This window comes from Lissotriton vulgaris, chromosome 9, assembly GCF_964263255.1.
Source record: "Lissotriton vulgaris chromosome 9, aLisVul1.2, whole genome shotgun sequence".
Classification (NCBI taxonomy): Eukaryota; Metazoa; Chordata; class Amphibia; order Caudata; family Salamandridae; genus Lissotriton; species Lissotriton vulgaris.
In genome coordinates this window covers 224,375,078-224,392,350 of record NC_141697.1, presented here as the reverse complement: position 1 = coordinate 224,392,350, position 17,273 = coordinate 224,375,078, and the positions used below count along the sequence as shown (strand labels likewise).

The 17,273-nt window shown below is 46.0% G+C and overlaps 1 protein-coding gene across 1 annotated transcript in view; it reads right to left on the bottom strand.

The window, feature by feature from the left end:
- FBXO33 (F-box protein 33) overlaps window positions 1-16,015 on the bottom strand; it is a 116,946-nt gene extending 100,931 nt beyond the window's left edge. The window contains exon 1 of the mRNA XM_086937345.1: window positions 15,489-16,015. Coding sequence (XP_086793471.1) covers window positions 15,489-15,973 — 485 coding nt within the window. The 5' untranslated portion in view covers window positions 15,974-16,015. The remainder of the gene's footprint in view (window positions 1-15,488) is intronic.
- Between the last annotated feature and the right edge of the window lie 1,258 nt (window positions 16,016-17,273).

Here is a 17,273-nt window from a genome sequence, read left to right as displayed (position 1 = left end):
AACCAGGTGAAACTGGGGTGGTAACCGTATTCCTGCACCTCGTAATATCGGTAGGGAGCACCAGGCACTTGTAGTCAGACCGAGCGGTATCCCTCCTAGGACACAACTCCATCCGACGAGTTTTGAGTTCCAAAATGTAGCTCTACTATACCAAATAGGTGTTCATCAGACACTTTGCAGCCTACTGGCAGGTTTGTTCGGGAATGGGGAATTCCCACAGGAGTAATATTATTTTAAAAAATGTGTCTAAAAATATGTAAAGTTGACAATTTCCTAGGAGTAAACCTATAACAAACAGCCTTTTTGTTTTGCTTTTCTATACAGCGACTTTATTACTGCGATTTAGGATAGCGTAAGTAGCTTTTATTATATTCAGAATTGGTTTGGCCTCCTAAGTCAGTGGTTGTGTTTTATAGTTTCTAACGCCGCAAGAGGTGGTGTTTGCTCTGACGTGATCACTGGCTTGCCAAGATTAAGAGAACGCATGTTCTTATTGGACAGGATGAAACGCAAAATGATGTGTTCTACCCACCACATTTTATGTAGGCTGACCGTCACAGAGAGATATTCAATGCCCCAGGTCTGTCCACGGACCTGCAAGAGGCAGAGGGCCGCCACATGCAGCGGGAACCCTATGACACGGCCTGAGGTGTGCATGAAGTCTCTGCCTCTGCAAGCAGGAAGGGGAGGAGCTCTAATTACCACTGGTTCCGCCGTTCCGATTAAAAGACTCAAGCATTGCTGAACTTGGGTAGCGCTATTTATAAGAAGATTCACTGAGAAATCTGGAATGTGTCTCTCTCTTTTCATCACTTGCTTGCATTTATAAATTATGAAGCACTTCGGAATGTAAATATGACTTTAGTGCGTTGGGAGAAATACTGCCTGTACAGCCTGGTGCTACGGAAGGGAGTGTGGTGGGTGGCTCTTGTGTTAGCCAGTCTCAGTAAAACGTGCATCTGTTTGTGAATATAAACATATAGCTCACATTTACTGCATTCCTTGCTCTGCAAGAAACATGTCAGCTAAAACAACGGGCTGCGTGGTATGTGCAGTGTACACTTTTGGAAATAAATATTAACTTAAACTGCTGAAAGGAACACTTTAGCTGATGATTACGCGCTGGCAGGCTCAGCAGCCTTCTGTCCCGGCCAGCCCAGGCTTGCTTGAAGTTATCTTGCTGCAGCGAGGTTTTGTTTCCGTCCGCTGACAACTATGAAGGCTATCACACTGTTTCAAACTCCATTTCTCCAAGCTATTTCTAGGGGCTTGCCTGTCATCCTCTAGCTTTCAGAACCTGCAGGGGCGTTATGAGGAGAGCATAGTGAGGAATTTCTAGGGGCTTGCCTGTCATCCTCTAGCTTTCAGAACCTGCAGGGGCGTTATGAGGAGAGCATAGTGAGGAGAGAGTAAAAAAATGCTGGTAAGGAGGGAGACGTGCTTCCAAAAATTAAACAAGCACGGGTTGCCGATTTCTTGTCTTTATGGGGCCATGTGTTTGGCCCCATAAAGAAACCTTTTGCGGCAGAAGGAAGGCAGACAAGCCCATCCAAGTGGGCCGTCTGACAAAGAGAAACGTCTACCTAAGACAAACCTCTTTCCCAATGACTGGCCGCCGTATAGCATAAACAGTGACACAGGCCAATGGGAAAGCGGGGCGGGGCTTAAGGCCTGTTACTGAAAGCTACCTCAAAACATAAAATCTCGCCAGCGAGACTGCGCATGTGCGCAGCCCACGCAGGCGAAACCTAAAAATTATAACAATTGTCACATCTATTAACCGTATTTTTATTTTATTTGTTTAGTGGTTCATTTATAGTCATACAGGTACAATTTGATGACATTATCAAATCAAGCACTATATCGTTTTCGGCAAAACATTAATACATAATATACATCACACACTGTCAGCACAGTCAGTACGTCTCCGCGTCTCCAAATTTCACCATAGGGGACACAAATATCTCCACAGTACTTATTCCACATGGAACATTTCCGAACCCACTTTTTCGGGCACCCCCTTAGCCATAAAAACTTCGGTTTCTGCCACCATGCATATGTCCAGCTCTTTTGCCCATCCAATGACAGGCGCCGTTTTGATCCCCCCCATCCTCTCGCCAGTATTAACCATGTTTCTAAGCATCTGGCAGATGACGTTCTAGGCAGGGGATGGGCTCTGGCTGTTACTTACACTACTTCCACTTCCTTTACTGCACGGCGAGTGTCACCTACTAAATAAAGACCAACTGCTTGGGGCGTGTTGACCCCAAGGATAGGTAGCCCCTTGGCTACTATGCCACATTCCCCTATGCCCCGTAATTCAGTATTATGGGGAGACCCTGCCACCAGAGAAGCAGATTCCTGATGAACTACGAAGGACACTGAAGAGCCGGAAAAAGCACAGTCTGTGAAGGAAGCCACTAACCTAATGCCAATCTGCTGTCCACGACAGAGTGCGCCAAAAGTTGTCTCATCCTGCAGCTGCTGTGCCTCCAAAGCCTGGGCGGTCTGCATGCCTTCAACAAAGAACCAAGGACTCACATGTAACAGCTGAGTTGATTCCTTCCATCCAGGATGCATCCCTAACACTGAAAGACTCCGGAAATGCAAAAATCCAACACCGCAAAGCCCCACTACACCCACGCTTCCTAGCCCGAGCTGAAGTGGGCCATCGGTGCCATCGTGGTACCCTTGCACTCCAGAGACAAAGCTACCTTGGACCCCTGGTGTGATTCTCCCACCCAGACTCATAGCTGCCACAGCAGGGTAAAGGAGGCGGGTTGGGGGGGGGGGGGATTGGGAGTGGCAGCGGGGGGTCCTCTAATCTTTGGTGCTGCCTCTGAAGTATGGCAGGGGCGGGGAAATGAGGAGCGGATAGGTTCTTTGGATTGAATATCCCCATATGGAGCATACACTAAAATGGGCCACCTCCGTGTCACTCCCGGTAGGGAACGCCACACACAGCTCACCACTTTACTGCCGATTCACTGCCCACATGCCGGCTCAATGGTTCCCCACATGGGGAAATGCCTGCTTAGCATGCACCACTTGCTCGTCGGGTGCTGTGCCCACTAATTAAGTCCCTGGACTCTGGCTTTCTGTTGCTTCCACCCAGTTCTCTAATTCCAGGGGGGGTGGCCTCCTCAAGAGCGCTGTTCCTCCCAGGCTGATTCGAGGGGAACAACCTGGTCCCACCCGCCAGCCATGGCTGCGGATTCTCGCCAAGAAGTCACTTTGTTGTGGCTCAGTAAAGTCCTTAGCAGCACCAGGCTAGATTGAGCGGGGGTAACGTCAGATTAATGGAGGTGCCAGAATTCCTATAGGAAGCAGCCGGCATGCTTGGCTGCAACCCATGCCCCCCCTCTGGCACATACAATTTTGCTCCTCGAAACCAGGAGATTTAGATGCAATTTGTCGATTTTGATAAGATCAGTTCTCACCAGAATAGCCAGAAACCTGCTGGCCTATACATTGTGAAAGTTTTACTGCTGCCATATTAAGTACTTCATGGCCTACTCCAAAAGGAGCATCAATTGTCCTGGTCTCTTGAAGATGCATCACATCAAATGTTGATAAATAGGCTACTGTATCTTCATGAATATGAAGCCGATAACAGCAGATTTGCAGTCTGTTAATTTGGCAGATTTTATGAGTGATAAACGTTTGAGGGATTTTTTTTCTCCAGAAATAGCATATTGGGTTTCCGTTACAGAATTTTTCGTAAAGAGAGCTTGAAGCAGCCATGACTAATACTGGTTTGTTGTTTCTGCAGTATCCGGCCTAAAGGTGCTAAGTAAAGAGTGGAGACGTTCAGGCTGAAAAGTATGGGTGAAAGGAGTTCATTGCAGGTGTACACATAGAAGGACAAAAGGGGGAAATAAAGAAGGGGCAATATGATAAAATGACCAACTATCCTGAGAGGCCTACTTTAGCCTACAGAACCAGATTAAACAGTTAACAGTGTAGAAGAGTAGTGTTAGCAAGAAGACACTACACACTTTAAGGATTTTTCATGCTGGACACGAGTCTTGATACTAGGGTTTGTTTTAAAGTTCATTAAAAAAGGCACTCGGTGGAATGCAACAACTAATGGAGCATATCCATTCATAATCACACAGGTACAAAAACAGACATTGTGTGGCCGATTATGATGGAGGAGCCCGTCGGCCAGTAGGAACCGGCTCGTAATCCTAAAGGGCAGGCATTTCCGCTCTTGGGATTATGATGCACGGTTTCCAGCATGGTTTTCATGCTGGCCTGTCGGAAAGAGGGTTTAGGGGCCCCCAGCAGGGCCCGCCTTTGAGTGCGGTCTCTGGCCGAGAGGCACCCTATGGTGCCCCCCTAATGATCCCTGCACCTCGTGACAGACACCTTGAGGTGAATGCCACGGGGTGCAGGGATGAACAGCACCTCCCATTTCACTATGGAAGCATGTATTAGGGCTGGTTTACGACCGTAATGCATTCTCCAATAGGGAAATGTAGAAATGCGGCAAACAGTGTTGGGAGGCTTAAGTCTGCACAACATCATAATTAGGCCGTGTGATTCTGCCTCAGGGGAGAAGCAGAAAAGGCTTGGGGCAAAGCCCATTTCACTCTTTAACAATATCAGAGGCGGGGCGGAGCCGGGCCGGCGGCCAAGCTGGTCGCCCGGGTTCCCGGCTCCGCCGGCTCTCCTCTCCCGCCGCCTGATTTCTTCGTCCGCCCCGCACAGCTCCGGAGCTCCCGTGTGTTGGAAGGGGCGCTGAGCAGATGCGTCCGACCCCGAGCGCTTTACGTGCCTCGGAAGCGGAGTTACGGACCTCCATGTTTTTGGCCTGCGCGAGACTTCCAGCCGGGACCTAGCGTGATTACGCCGCCGCCAGCGAGAGCGACAACAACGGCCGCAGAGATCCAGGAGGTACCGGTCAACTACTAAGCAGGTCAGCCCGCCCCTGAGAACTTGGCTCCAGCGCTACCCCGTATACCGGGAGGTCAGAACACACGCTATTTTTCAGCGCTGGTTTGGTGTCTCCCCCCCCCCCCCCCCTTCTCCCCTTGATGGGCTTGCTCGTCCACTACTTGCTGCTGGCTACTCGGATGGAGCGCTGTTTGGCCTGCAATGTACTGCCTACTCCCCGCATCTCCGTTACGTGGGACTGGCTGCGGCGCAGTATCACCATGGCACCTTTTGGACTGTGGGGGCCCGAAAGTGCTTATTCACCACGCAGTGGAACGAAGACACTAATGGGTAGTAGCGTGGGGGTACTGAAGACACCATTCCCTCTTTATCGGACTCGGGGCGGGCGGCCATGGCATTTGCTTAAGCGGCGTTGGGATTTGGGGTCCCCCCTGTGAGTGGTGATTTAATATGGCGAGTCCACAGACGGCGTTGGAAGTGCGCACGGTGGATTGAGGGGAGTGGAGCGGACGTCCCTCGTGCGCTGAAAGGACGGAATTGGAAACGGTTTACTGCAGGGGGGGGGCCTGGTGCCATCGGAATGGGGAGAACACATTGCCGCAGACATCTTGGTTGCGAGACTTTGTTCATGTGGCCCCTGTTCGGCCTTTGTTGAACAGGTTTTGTGGTGGGACCCTGCTCAGTCTTTCTCCGCGGCGTGGGAGAATGTTCACGCAAGTAACACTTCCTGTATGCTCTTCATTGACTGCTTCTTCGACACCTGATCCCATGGTTATGTCATTTAATCGGAGCGTCCACCGGCTATGTTTGATAATTCTTCCTTTTGCTCGCCTTTCCTGGTGTCGAGCTTTGCAACTGCAAAATGGCTGCCCTGGTTTTCCTATACAATGTACTTTGGATTGCAGACGTAAAATGGCGGCGGACGCTCCTGACGGTGCAGTTACTCGGAACATTGCAAGGCATCCTATTCCTTTTGAGTTGGCCTGCACGCTCACTGTGTTGTTCTACTTGTTTTCTCCCGCTTATAATTTTGCGCTATGTTTCGGACTCGGGCCATCGAAGTGTATGTACATCAATGACACTCAGCTCCTTTGTTCTAGCACGGGGAGGTTTCCATCTTGCCTGGGTGGCTTGCGGGGGTGGGCTGTACCTGTGATTTTGAACCTGCTTATGTCTTTGACATTTCATCATCCACCACGGTATTATTGCAGGGGTGCGGGGCGGCCTTTATTTTTCATGTTAATACTTTGGTTTTTCTTTCCTTTCTTCCTTTCTTCTTCTCCCTTTTCTGTGGGTCTTATTAGAGGTAATTCTCTGTGCGTTTTCCTAGTTCAGTAAAAGGGTTTATGTTTTAATGCTCTATGACGTGGCGGACAGGTACTGTTTGGGTGGGGGCATGTAATGTTTGTTGAATATCCTGATTTTACGTCCTGATACGAATATCCTGCCTATGATGGTCCTGCCGTAAATATCCTATCTCAGATGTAACCCTAGCATTGGCGAGGTTTAACTGTGCGACATCAGATCCTGCTTTCCCTTACTTTAAAAAAAAAAAAAAACCTTTTTAATCCTGTGACCATGTTCTATTAAGCTCTCCTGAGTTGCGCATAGATACTGTGAGGTGTACTTTCGCATTGATCCTGCTCTGTATTGTTTGACTGCACTACCTCTGTACCTTTGTTCAACCGTGACGGTTGGTGGACTTTGAATAAAACTGTGTGAAATGTTAATAAAGGTTTACCAAAAAAAAAAAAAAAAAAATATCAGAGGCAAAATATCTGCTCCTTTCTACAATATGGATGACTAGAAACCTGTGTGGTACATGTACTAATTTCAACCAAATGAATGAGTCAAAGGACTAGCACAGCAGTTCTTAAGTGTTTGACTCCAGAGGGCCCCTGATGAATCACTATTAAAAGCCAAGACTATACAAGTTCTAAAATTTAAGGCTCACAGCAATAAAAAGAAAATTATTTAATTCACAAAAAAAATCAAACTTTTTATTTAAATAGGAAGGTAAAAAAAAAGTTTTTTTTTAAAAGGTTGGAGCTTTTAAAAATGTAGTTTTATTTCTAAAGGAAGAAGTGATATTAGACTCTAGTATGTCACTGCCCTTTTTTTATCTTAATGTATGCTCTTTTTTTGACAGAGTAAACCCATGCTTCAATAGATTCAGTTTTTTGTACTTGCACTGCCTCACAAATCAAGCTACAGATACTAATTTAGGGCTAGATGTAATATGCAATTTTGAGTGTGCAGCGGCCCGATTCACAGAAATCGGGGCGTTTGAAACTACAAACATGCTCTTTCCGATTTACGTAGCCCAAATTGCGATTCAGTAACTGGTTACCAAAACGCAATTTGAGTTTTGCAATTTGGTATTTGGAAGAGACTTGTTGAGGGGGTCCATTCCTAATATTGAATCACAGTGTTATGTACCAATGTTTTATGACCAAAATGAGCTTGCAAAACATTTGCAATTTACCGGTAACTCAAAGTTGGTAGTAACCCCTTCGCAAATGGACCCCTATCGATTTTGAGAAAGGATGGAAGAATTTTTTTACGTGCAGGTAGTGGCCCAAGTGACATTGCCTTCTTTAAAATAATTGAACTTCAAAGTTAAGTTTTTTTTCTTAAATGCATCCTGTTCTCCTTTAAGGAAAATGGGCTGTGCTAAAAAAAAAAATATTAATAAATAATAAACAAATCACAGAACTGACCGTCTGCTGACCCCAGCATACCACCATCCCCATGATGGCAGTGAATCCCACTGGGTCACAAATCGCAACCTACCAGAATAATATTCATGAGATCGGTCTATTTGCAACCCACTACGAATAACTAATTAAACTCCAGAGTTTCATGCATTAGGAATAATCGATTTCCTAATTGCGAATCACAATTGTTATTGCTATTTTGTACATCTGCCCTTTCATTTTTAGCCTCCAAATTTGAGTTACTTCAGAACTAATGTTTTACAATTTTCAGTGTTACATTTTGCTTTATGTAATTACACTTCATTATTGTGCTAAAATGATTTACATTTTCTAAACTGTCATCGATCCACTGAGTAGGCATTGCGGCACCCCAAAGAATCCAAGGACCACAGGTTAATAAACACTAACCTAGCAGGAGCCATAAACTCAGAATTGACTTTTCACAAGGTCTGGGTCCCAGTCCTGCCTTCCACCATGAAGGGATAGCGGTTCCAGACCAGAGAGTTGCTGATAGCGGAGTGTAACTAAACATGAGCAAATGTAAATGTATAGGCATTTATATAGCGCACTACTTACCCGGAGGGTCCCAAGGCGCTTCGACCGCTGCGAAACCCTTCCTGGCTTCCCTGAGAGATGGTCCCTTAATGGGTATCTCCAGGGTGAGACCAGGCATCCCCGGCGGTCTGGTGGGGCCGTTAGTGAAGATGAGGCAAGCTAATGCCCAGAGTTGCCGAGTGTGATCGCTGATCAGAGTGGGCACCGAGGCGAGAGAATTATCGAGTCCGCTGACCCTGGTGACACACAACGAGATTTCCCAACAGTTTTATATGCAATGCTTTATCCTTCTATAACTGAAGGCAGCTTTGTGTGACAAGCACTGTCAGTATTGGAGACACTGGATCCAGAGCAATGGAAAACATACTGTTCCCACAGCTTGCTTGGAACGATGACATAATGAACGCTTCAGCATATACTGGTCACCACTGGAAATAATTCCCATATCCATAGCTGGATGTACCGGCTCCAAGGTTAAACAATCATTGCTTCAGATGAAGCATACATATGTCAGTAAACTTCAATAATAGGGATAGAACATATAAGTCCCTCAAATGAAACATCCTTGCCACCAGTAATAATATCACAGTACTTTTTAGGTCTCGCCTATTAATCCCGCAAGGGATAATAGGACGAGAGTATAGAGGCAAAACCAAGGTCTGAAACTATCGCGAATTTCCTATAGTTTGTGTGGTGCAATCGGGCGGAACGCGCGTCCATCAAAGCAATCAGCCTCCCTTCCACAGGCATCTGAAGCTTCCCCCAGCATGTGCTCGGCCTCAGGCATTTCTCTTCCCCCCTAATTACTTTCACGGCCGCCAGGCCGTGTCTCGCATTTCTCCCCCTGCTTTCACTTTTTTTTTTTTTCGCTCTCCTCCTCTCCTGTCGGACCATGCCTCCCTCCTCTCCTTCCGTACTGCAATCTCTCGTCCTTTTCAACTCCACTCCTCCACTCTGTTTTCCTAAAACCTCCCTGCTCAGCTTTCTTCTCTCTTTCTCCCAGTCTCCGCTTCCCCCACCAGCTTCTCCTGTTCGTAAACAAGCTCGGCACACACAACTCAGCTGCCCTGGACTGGCGCGAAGTAACGCACAGCATTGTTTCAAGTTACTTCCTTTTCAAACTCCCGTGGGCATGATGCAAAAGTGCGCAAAGCCACTCAAGCAACCCTTAGCAATAAAACCTACACTGTCTCAGAGTGCTTTGAAGTGGCCATCAGGCACCACAACAGCACTATATACAACGAACAATATTGGCTATTATCTCTGTCCAACGCTCCCATCATTTTCACTATGTCATTAAGATGCTACTGTACTGTTTTCACTCATGTTGTTATTTTAATACTCTTCGCATGTCTAATTTGATTAAAGATGGGCTCATCATCTTTAAAGTAATTTGCACAATTTGTTTAGCAAACCATTTCGTGAATGTGCCGTCTGCACTGCAACCATCTGGTCTCCGCTTCCCTCCTTTCTCCGTGCAGCTTCCCTTCGCACCCCCGTCCTCCTCCACATCGCTGGCTCGCTCTGTCGTGCTCACCCCTCTTCCTCCACAGCAGCCCTTATTGTCACCTCGGCTTACACACACCCCTCCTTTCTCCCCTATCGGACGCTTTGTTAGCAGCAGAGCTTTTTTTTTTCCGCTCTCCTCCTCTCCTGTCGGACCATGCCTCCCTCCTCTACTTCCGTACAGCACCCTATCGTCCTTTTCGCCCCACTCCTCCACTCTGTTTTCCTAAACCCTCCCTGCTCAGCTTACTTCTCTCTTTCTCCCAGTCTCCACTTCCCCCACCAGCTTCTCCTGTTCGCAAACCAGCTCGGCACACACAACTCAGCTGCCCCGGACTGGCGGGAAGTAACGCACAGCATTGCTTCAAGTTACTTCCTTTTCAAACTCCTGTGGGCATGATGCAAAAGTGCGCAAAGCCACTCAAGCAACCCTTAGCAATAAAACCTACACTGTCTCAGAGTGCTTTGAAGTGGCCATCAGGCACCATATACAACGAACAATATTGGCCACTATCTCTGTTCAACGCTCCCATCATTTTCACTATGTCATTAAGATGCTACTGTACTGTTTTCACTCATGTTATTTTAATACTCTTCGCATGTCTAATTTGATTAAAGATTGGCGCATCATCTGTGAAGCCATTTGCACAATTTGTTTAGCAAACTGCATTTCGTGAATGGGCCGTCTGCACTCCAGCCATCTGGTCTCCGCTTCCCTCCTTTCTCTGCGCAGCTTCCCTTCGCCCTCCCGTCCTTTTCACTCACTCTCTGACTTTCCTTCAACAATTCGCGCTCCCCGCCCGCCTTTCCGCTCTTGTTTTTCACCGTTGCCTGGGGTTTATATTATGCCCGTCACACTTTCTCCATCTGCTGGTTCCCTAGTCCCCCGAAAGAGAACTAGTCCTAACTCCTGGATGGTTTTAGTAAATAATAAAGCCGTTTTCCCTTCACTATGAATAGTTTTAAAAATGAATCTGAGCCAAAAGTGCCGATGATGTACATGTAGTTCTCGTACTTGCCTCGGCATCTGTTCCAGGCATTGGTTTCAGTTTTCAGATTGCTGGGAGGCCCTGGGTTAGAGCTACATATGGTATGAATTGAGACATTTCTCCTGAACTTTCTTTCACACCCGCTAATATTTACGTTATGTGCTCTGGCTTCACGAGCTGCAGTGGCTGCGATGAACCCTTCTGTTCACCCCACCCCAGAGCGGCCCTTTATTGTAAATTAATCTCAATCCCAACTTTTCTTTGCAGCCACCCACCGTCGATTCCACAGCCCCTCCACAGGCAAGGTTCAATACGTAAAAGGGCCCGAAACGAGCTTCGTAAATAGAGTTTATAGGCTGAAATACCGCTTCAGGCACTGGTGAATTTAGGCACTCAACTCATCATACAATGCCCTCTGTCATTCATCCTTGCACTCATACACCCATTCATCGGCCCACTGACGCATTGTTGCCTCTGCTTACTCACCCATTAACACATACAAACTCAATAAGTGTATGCACACACACATCTATAAATTAAAAGGAAAAAAATTAAAAACGGCACCTAAACTTGGCATGGGTATGCTTACTATCAAATAATAAAGTTAAAAAGTTAAACACTGCAAAGAGTTACCATCCTGGAATGAAATTATATGTGTAATAATAAGCTGCCAACTCTTCCTGCATCCTGATTGTTACTGCCAGTGGGGGAGTGAGCCCTGCCGCACCGCGGGGGACTTTACTTCCCATGTTTGTGCCTTTCTGCCCTCTGCATCACCACATCATCACTCAGCGCTACCCCAGCACCACCACATTATCACTCAGCACCACCACATTATCACTCAGCACCACCACATTATCACTCAGCACCACCACATTATCACTCAGCACCACCACATTATCACTCAGCACCACCACATTACCACTCAGCACCACCACATTACCACTCAGCACCACCACCACCACAGCACCACCACAGCACCACTCAGCACCACCACCACAGCACCACCACCACAGCACCACCCAGCACCACCACAACATCAATCAGCAGCACCACCACAGCATCAATCAGCAGCGCAACCACAGCATCAATCAGCAGCGCAACCACAGCATCAATCAGCAGCGCAACCACAGCATCACTCAGCGCAACCACAGCATCACTCAGCGCAACCACAGCATCACTCAGCGCAACCACAGCATCACTGTTTCAAATATGTTCTCTTAATGTTTCAAGCTTTATCACAAATGTCACGAAAAGATGTTAATATTTCACTTCTGTTCTTGGATTTTCGTCACAATAAAATACACTGAACATAATCTTCACAAAAGTTATTTACAAAAGTTTAAGCTATTGCCAATATAAATGACAATCACTTTTATTTAAGTATTAATTATTTTCAAAAATTAAAAGCCATTGTTATTTGTAATATCAATACATCTAAGTCACGTAAATACAAAACATGTTGCATTACAAATGCTATAGGTGTCACATTTGCGGAAGTTATAACTATTGGCATTGTAAATGACAAAGCTATTAATTTAGCTATTTTCAAAAACAACACAAATAAAAAAATGGTCGTCATTTACAAGACCAATAGCTCAAACTTTCCTAATGCGAGACCTATTGCATTGCAAATGCTTGTTGAGATTACACTGCAGGACCAGTGGCTAGACGGTGAATCATATGTTTGGGCCTCTTAGAAGCTTCAGGTTAAGGCCCAACCAAAACCATCTAAAACGTTTTCCCATTAAAAATATATTACAATTACCCACTTCCGATGCTTTTGTTTGGAGAAGTGGCAACAGTTTAGTTCTGCTGCAGACCTATGATTTCCTCTCGTAAAGCCAGATGAAAATCATGATGTTAAAGCCCATGGAGAAAACTGTTTAAAGTAATTGTTCAGATACAGTCTCTGGACACCGAAATCAGATGTTAATTGCTATCATCAATGAAAGCTCCCACTCCAGCAACTCTGTATTGTCGAAAATTCAAGCAAGCCCTAAAAGGATCTAAAGCATAAATACAGCACCAATAACAACCTCGCGCAGTGCCACTAAACTGGAATGTACAAACATTTATCTGTAAAGAAAATGCCATAGCCAGCTCAATTGGTAATCCGTATTTGGTGGAAAAAAACTAAAAAACCCTAGGTCTGTTATGCAGAAGCACACCAAAACGTGTTTTTGTACTCCTAAAATTGATGAAATTAAAAAACACATCCATTTAACTTCGAACCAAGAGCTCCATTCTGTAGACATGAACAATACCTCATATGTAAATACGGCGACAAGGAAAAGCAAAGTGATTAACAGAAAGTTAAAGGATTTCCAAGTCATAGGTTCTTCGTTACAAAATTTATGTATCAATGCATTATGCATGAACACATAAAAGGTCACAACGTTCATGCATGAATTCAGTGCACAAGTCAACCGGTCCTTCGTTTGGCCTGTCAAGAACAGTTTTTAGATCTTGCCTAGGCAGCGCTTGCGATGTCTCTTCGAGACATGCTGTCAGGTTTGGACTTGAAGCTCCGCACATCTTTTCAATTGGCTACTGAAACTGTCCTTTCTCAAGATAAATCACCATGGGGTGACCCAGTATCCCTCTGAACCTGGGCAATACAATTACATATAAACAGTGGTTCTGTCGGGTATACGACCTGATTACTTAAATATAAGCATTATTTCATTCTAATTCACAATGGTTCTTTGATTACTTAGTACAGGGCTCCAAGCAAGGAGCTTGCTCACAACGCAGATCCAATACCACACGGGTTCAGGGTAACCAATTACTTTTAATCTATGAATTGCATTTTTCATTCATAAATAACCCTGTTTCCACATGATTTATTTACAATTTACAAAAAGCGGCGCAGAATAAAATTGAGTGAATACATTGTGACATCAAGTGAAAATTGGTGACATTCAAACGTGCTTATCTACAAGTGAGTGAGAAGGAGGGAAGTGGGCAAAAAGGTCATTTGGTCAGTTGCAGATGATAATTGTAATTATCCCAGTAATCAACTTAATTGAATTATCATAAGAACTGGGTATTCTCCACTGATCCAATATTCTCAGTATTGTGAGAAAACCAAAAACAAACAAAAAGGGATTTATAATGCAATAGGTCTCGCATTCGCGAACATTTGAGCTATTGGAATTGTAAATGACATAAATATATTTTTTTTATCGTTATTTTACACAGTTTTATATAACCCGAACTGGACTCGAAGGTTATCGGGTATCAGAGCGCTTTACATGAGCACCAGTTGCGTTACATGAGGACACATTCATTTTTTGTTAGGCACGGGGAGATCAAGGGATTTGCCCAGAATCACAGGATGTTGTGCGTCCCTGCCGAGACTCGAACCTGGTTCCCCAGACCCGAGGTCAACCGCCCTAGCTGTTAGGCCAACTCCACTCCCCAATTTTATTTATGTGTTTTGAAAACCTGCAAGCAGTGCGTAAACACTCACTTTGTACTTTTAGTCCTTGCTCACAAGAGGCAAGGCTGACAGTAAAAGAGGCGCAGTTTCTGACAAGCCTTGCTTCTCGTAACAAACAACTATAAGAAAAAGTACGCGTTTGCGCACAGCTTGCAGGTTTTCAAAACAAAAATAAAAGGCATTTTCATTTACAATGCCAATGACTCAAACTCTCTCAAATGCGAGACTATTGCATTGCAAATGCTTGCTATTTAGTGCCTTTCTGTTACCCTTCACAATGCATCCAAAACATTGTTTTTCATGAAAAAGGAGTTGAGGGTGAGCCTGCATTCCAATCAGTCAATCAATCAGGTGTTTGGTAAGCGGGACTACTCACTCGTAGGGTCTCAAGGCTCTGGGAGTTCGCAGGTTCCAGTCCATCAAGGAGGGGGTCTGTCGACGAGTCAGGTTTTGAGATTATTTGCGAAGATGGGGAGCGATGTTATCTGTCTGAGGTGGAGCAGAAGGTTGTTCCAGGCTCTGGCCGCGCTGAAGGTGCAGCCTCCCGATCTGGTATTTCTGGTGTGGGGACCACGGTGTAGGAGAGCTGGGCTGATCATAGGGTCCTTTGGGATGCGTGGAATTTGAGTCGGCTGTTCAGGTATGCTGGTCCGGTGCCATGGAGGGCCTTGTGAGCGTGGGTTAGCATTTTGAAGGCGGCTCTAGCTTCGATGGGGAGCCAGTGGAGTGTGCGCAGGTGCTGGGAGATGTGGCATTGTCTTGGATGGTTGAGGACCAGTCTTGCGGCAGCATTTTGGATGTTCTGTACTTTGAAAGTGAGGTTTTTGTTTATTACGGCAGAGAGTGCGTTGCTGTAAACAAGCCTGCTGGTGACCAGGGAGTGAGTGACAGTCTTTCGGTGCTCAAGGGGGATCCATTTGAAGGTCTTACTTAGCAGGCAAGGCAGAGGGTGTGTAACGATCCTCGTTAGAACGAAGATGCTGAGGGCTGCCGAGTATAACCGTTGCTACAAAGCCAATTCGTCCCATCGAATATATGTTGTGTTTACTCTTGGCAGCAAGAGGGTTTGGCCCAGCTCAGCTGGACCCAGAGCATCAGCGACAGACACAGGCGGGAGAATGTTCCCACTTTCAGGCGCATTAGTTTCCAATAATCTTATTCCTGTCGTCTGTATCACCTCGTAAACCTACCAGGGAGAATATGTCCGCGCAAATGCAAAAATAACAGTCACAACGTTGAGAAAAATAACTACGTATATTTAACATTACAATGCACGCAATCAGATCCGTAAGATAAACACACTCAGGGAACATCAAACGGAAACGTAACAGGTGTGGTAATAATAGGTTTGGGGCAACCGAGCCGCATCGTGCCTACCTGTTGTTGCTGATGCTGCTCAGCACGCACAGCACCAGCTCCAGGTAGGTGCGCAACACGTCCATCCAACGAGAGCTGTGCTGCGGGTCGGAGCCAGCGAGGTCCCCTCCACCCGTGGAAGTGGCGTTCGGATAGTTTTCAGCGGCGATCTCCACCCGCAGCTCCCGCACGAACCAACCGCACTTGCGCATGAGGTATTCCAGGCGCGGCCGCTCAGCGGGCGACACCCGCAAGCTGAGCTGCAGCTCTGGCCAAAGCGCCGGGTAGAAGAGACAGTCCCGCCAGCGCGAACAAGCGGCCGAGGCCCGAAGCCGGTCGGGCGCAGACAGGAAGGAAAAGATGTGCACAATCAGCTCGCTGGGCAGCGATGCGGCGCCCACCTCCCCGCACAGCGCGGCCATGGGCTCCCCGCGACTGCCGCACACCCCCGGCTTTGCCACAACCTGCTGCCGCTGGGCTCCGGGCTGAGAGCACAACAACAACATTCAATGACAAGCGGCCAAAGAGGGGCGTGGCCGCCTTTCCTCTCTGCCCTGTCGGCGCATCCACTCAGAGCCGAGGGGATGACAGAATGATTCAGATAAGAATTAGGCTTCTGCCAAGCACTCCACGGCCGGCTACCTTCATAATTCCTTTAGTAATATTTACACTAAATGTGTGCCAAGCACCCTGGCACGCTGTACTGAAACAAGGCTCTCAATTTCAGGCTATCTGTCTAGCCTCCCCTGAGATGACATGGTTGGGCCTGGTAGATGGGCGTGTTGTTGTTTGTCGGAGCTCAAGCGTCAGTTCGATGAAGCGATCTTCACTTCCGGATGATAGAAATTGTGACGTCGTAAGAAATGAACGAAAGACTGCATAGCAGGGCTTCATGGCGCAGGAGGCGGGGTATACCTACCTAAAGACCTCTCGCGGTATAGATTGAATGTGTCTTAGGAAAGTCAAGTGTTGATTTAAAATACTTTCGCTACCTAAGCACAGCTGTGTTTTTACCTTTATATAAAATTTTTCTTAACCGTGGCATCATAGTATATTTATTTATTTAGTTATTTTTGCGTAGCGTGTACAAATAGCCAGTTTAGAGCATTAAATCTAGATCAACAGTAATTATTACGCCAATCGGATAAAGCAAGAATATGGATACCACTGCAAATAGAACTCCACATTAAGTCCTCCTCTTTGCAGATGAAGACTGGGCAGATCTAAAAAGCGCCAGGATTAGGGTTGCCACATTCCCCAAAGAAAATACGGGTTATCTGTTTACATGATAAGATTCTGCAAATGTCTGAACCATTAAATAGTCTGTACTCGTTAGGTCAAGTCTACACAGTGGTGTGCGGTCTCTTCAAGATGTTGTATATACTTTGTGGGCTTACAGCCATCCTATTGATTTTCATTTTTTTCTTTCAGTGTACTTGCTTTCAAGTGGTTATTCTTTCCTATTTGTTCCTCCTATTCTTCGATTGTTTATTTATTTACTTAATTTATTTATGCGTTTTTATATAGCGCAGACTTTACCCGAAGACGTCAGAGCACTTCACAATAGGAACAGAAAATTACAAATGAACAAAATTACAAAAGCAGACGATAAGTTACATGAGGTAAAAGTGACAATTGTGAGCAAACAAAATACATGAGGTAGCAAACAGTGCAATACAGGAGGAAAAAGTGACAAGTGTGCAGGTTACAAGAGAAAACAAAGTACAATTAGAGGTATAATACTGCAATATATGCTAGACACAGAGGCACAAGAACAAACGTTACGTAGGCAATGGTGGCACTTGT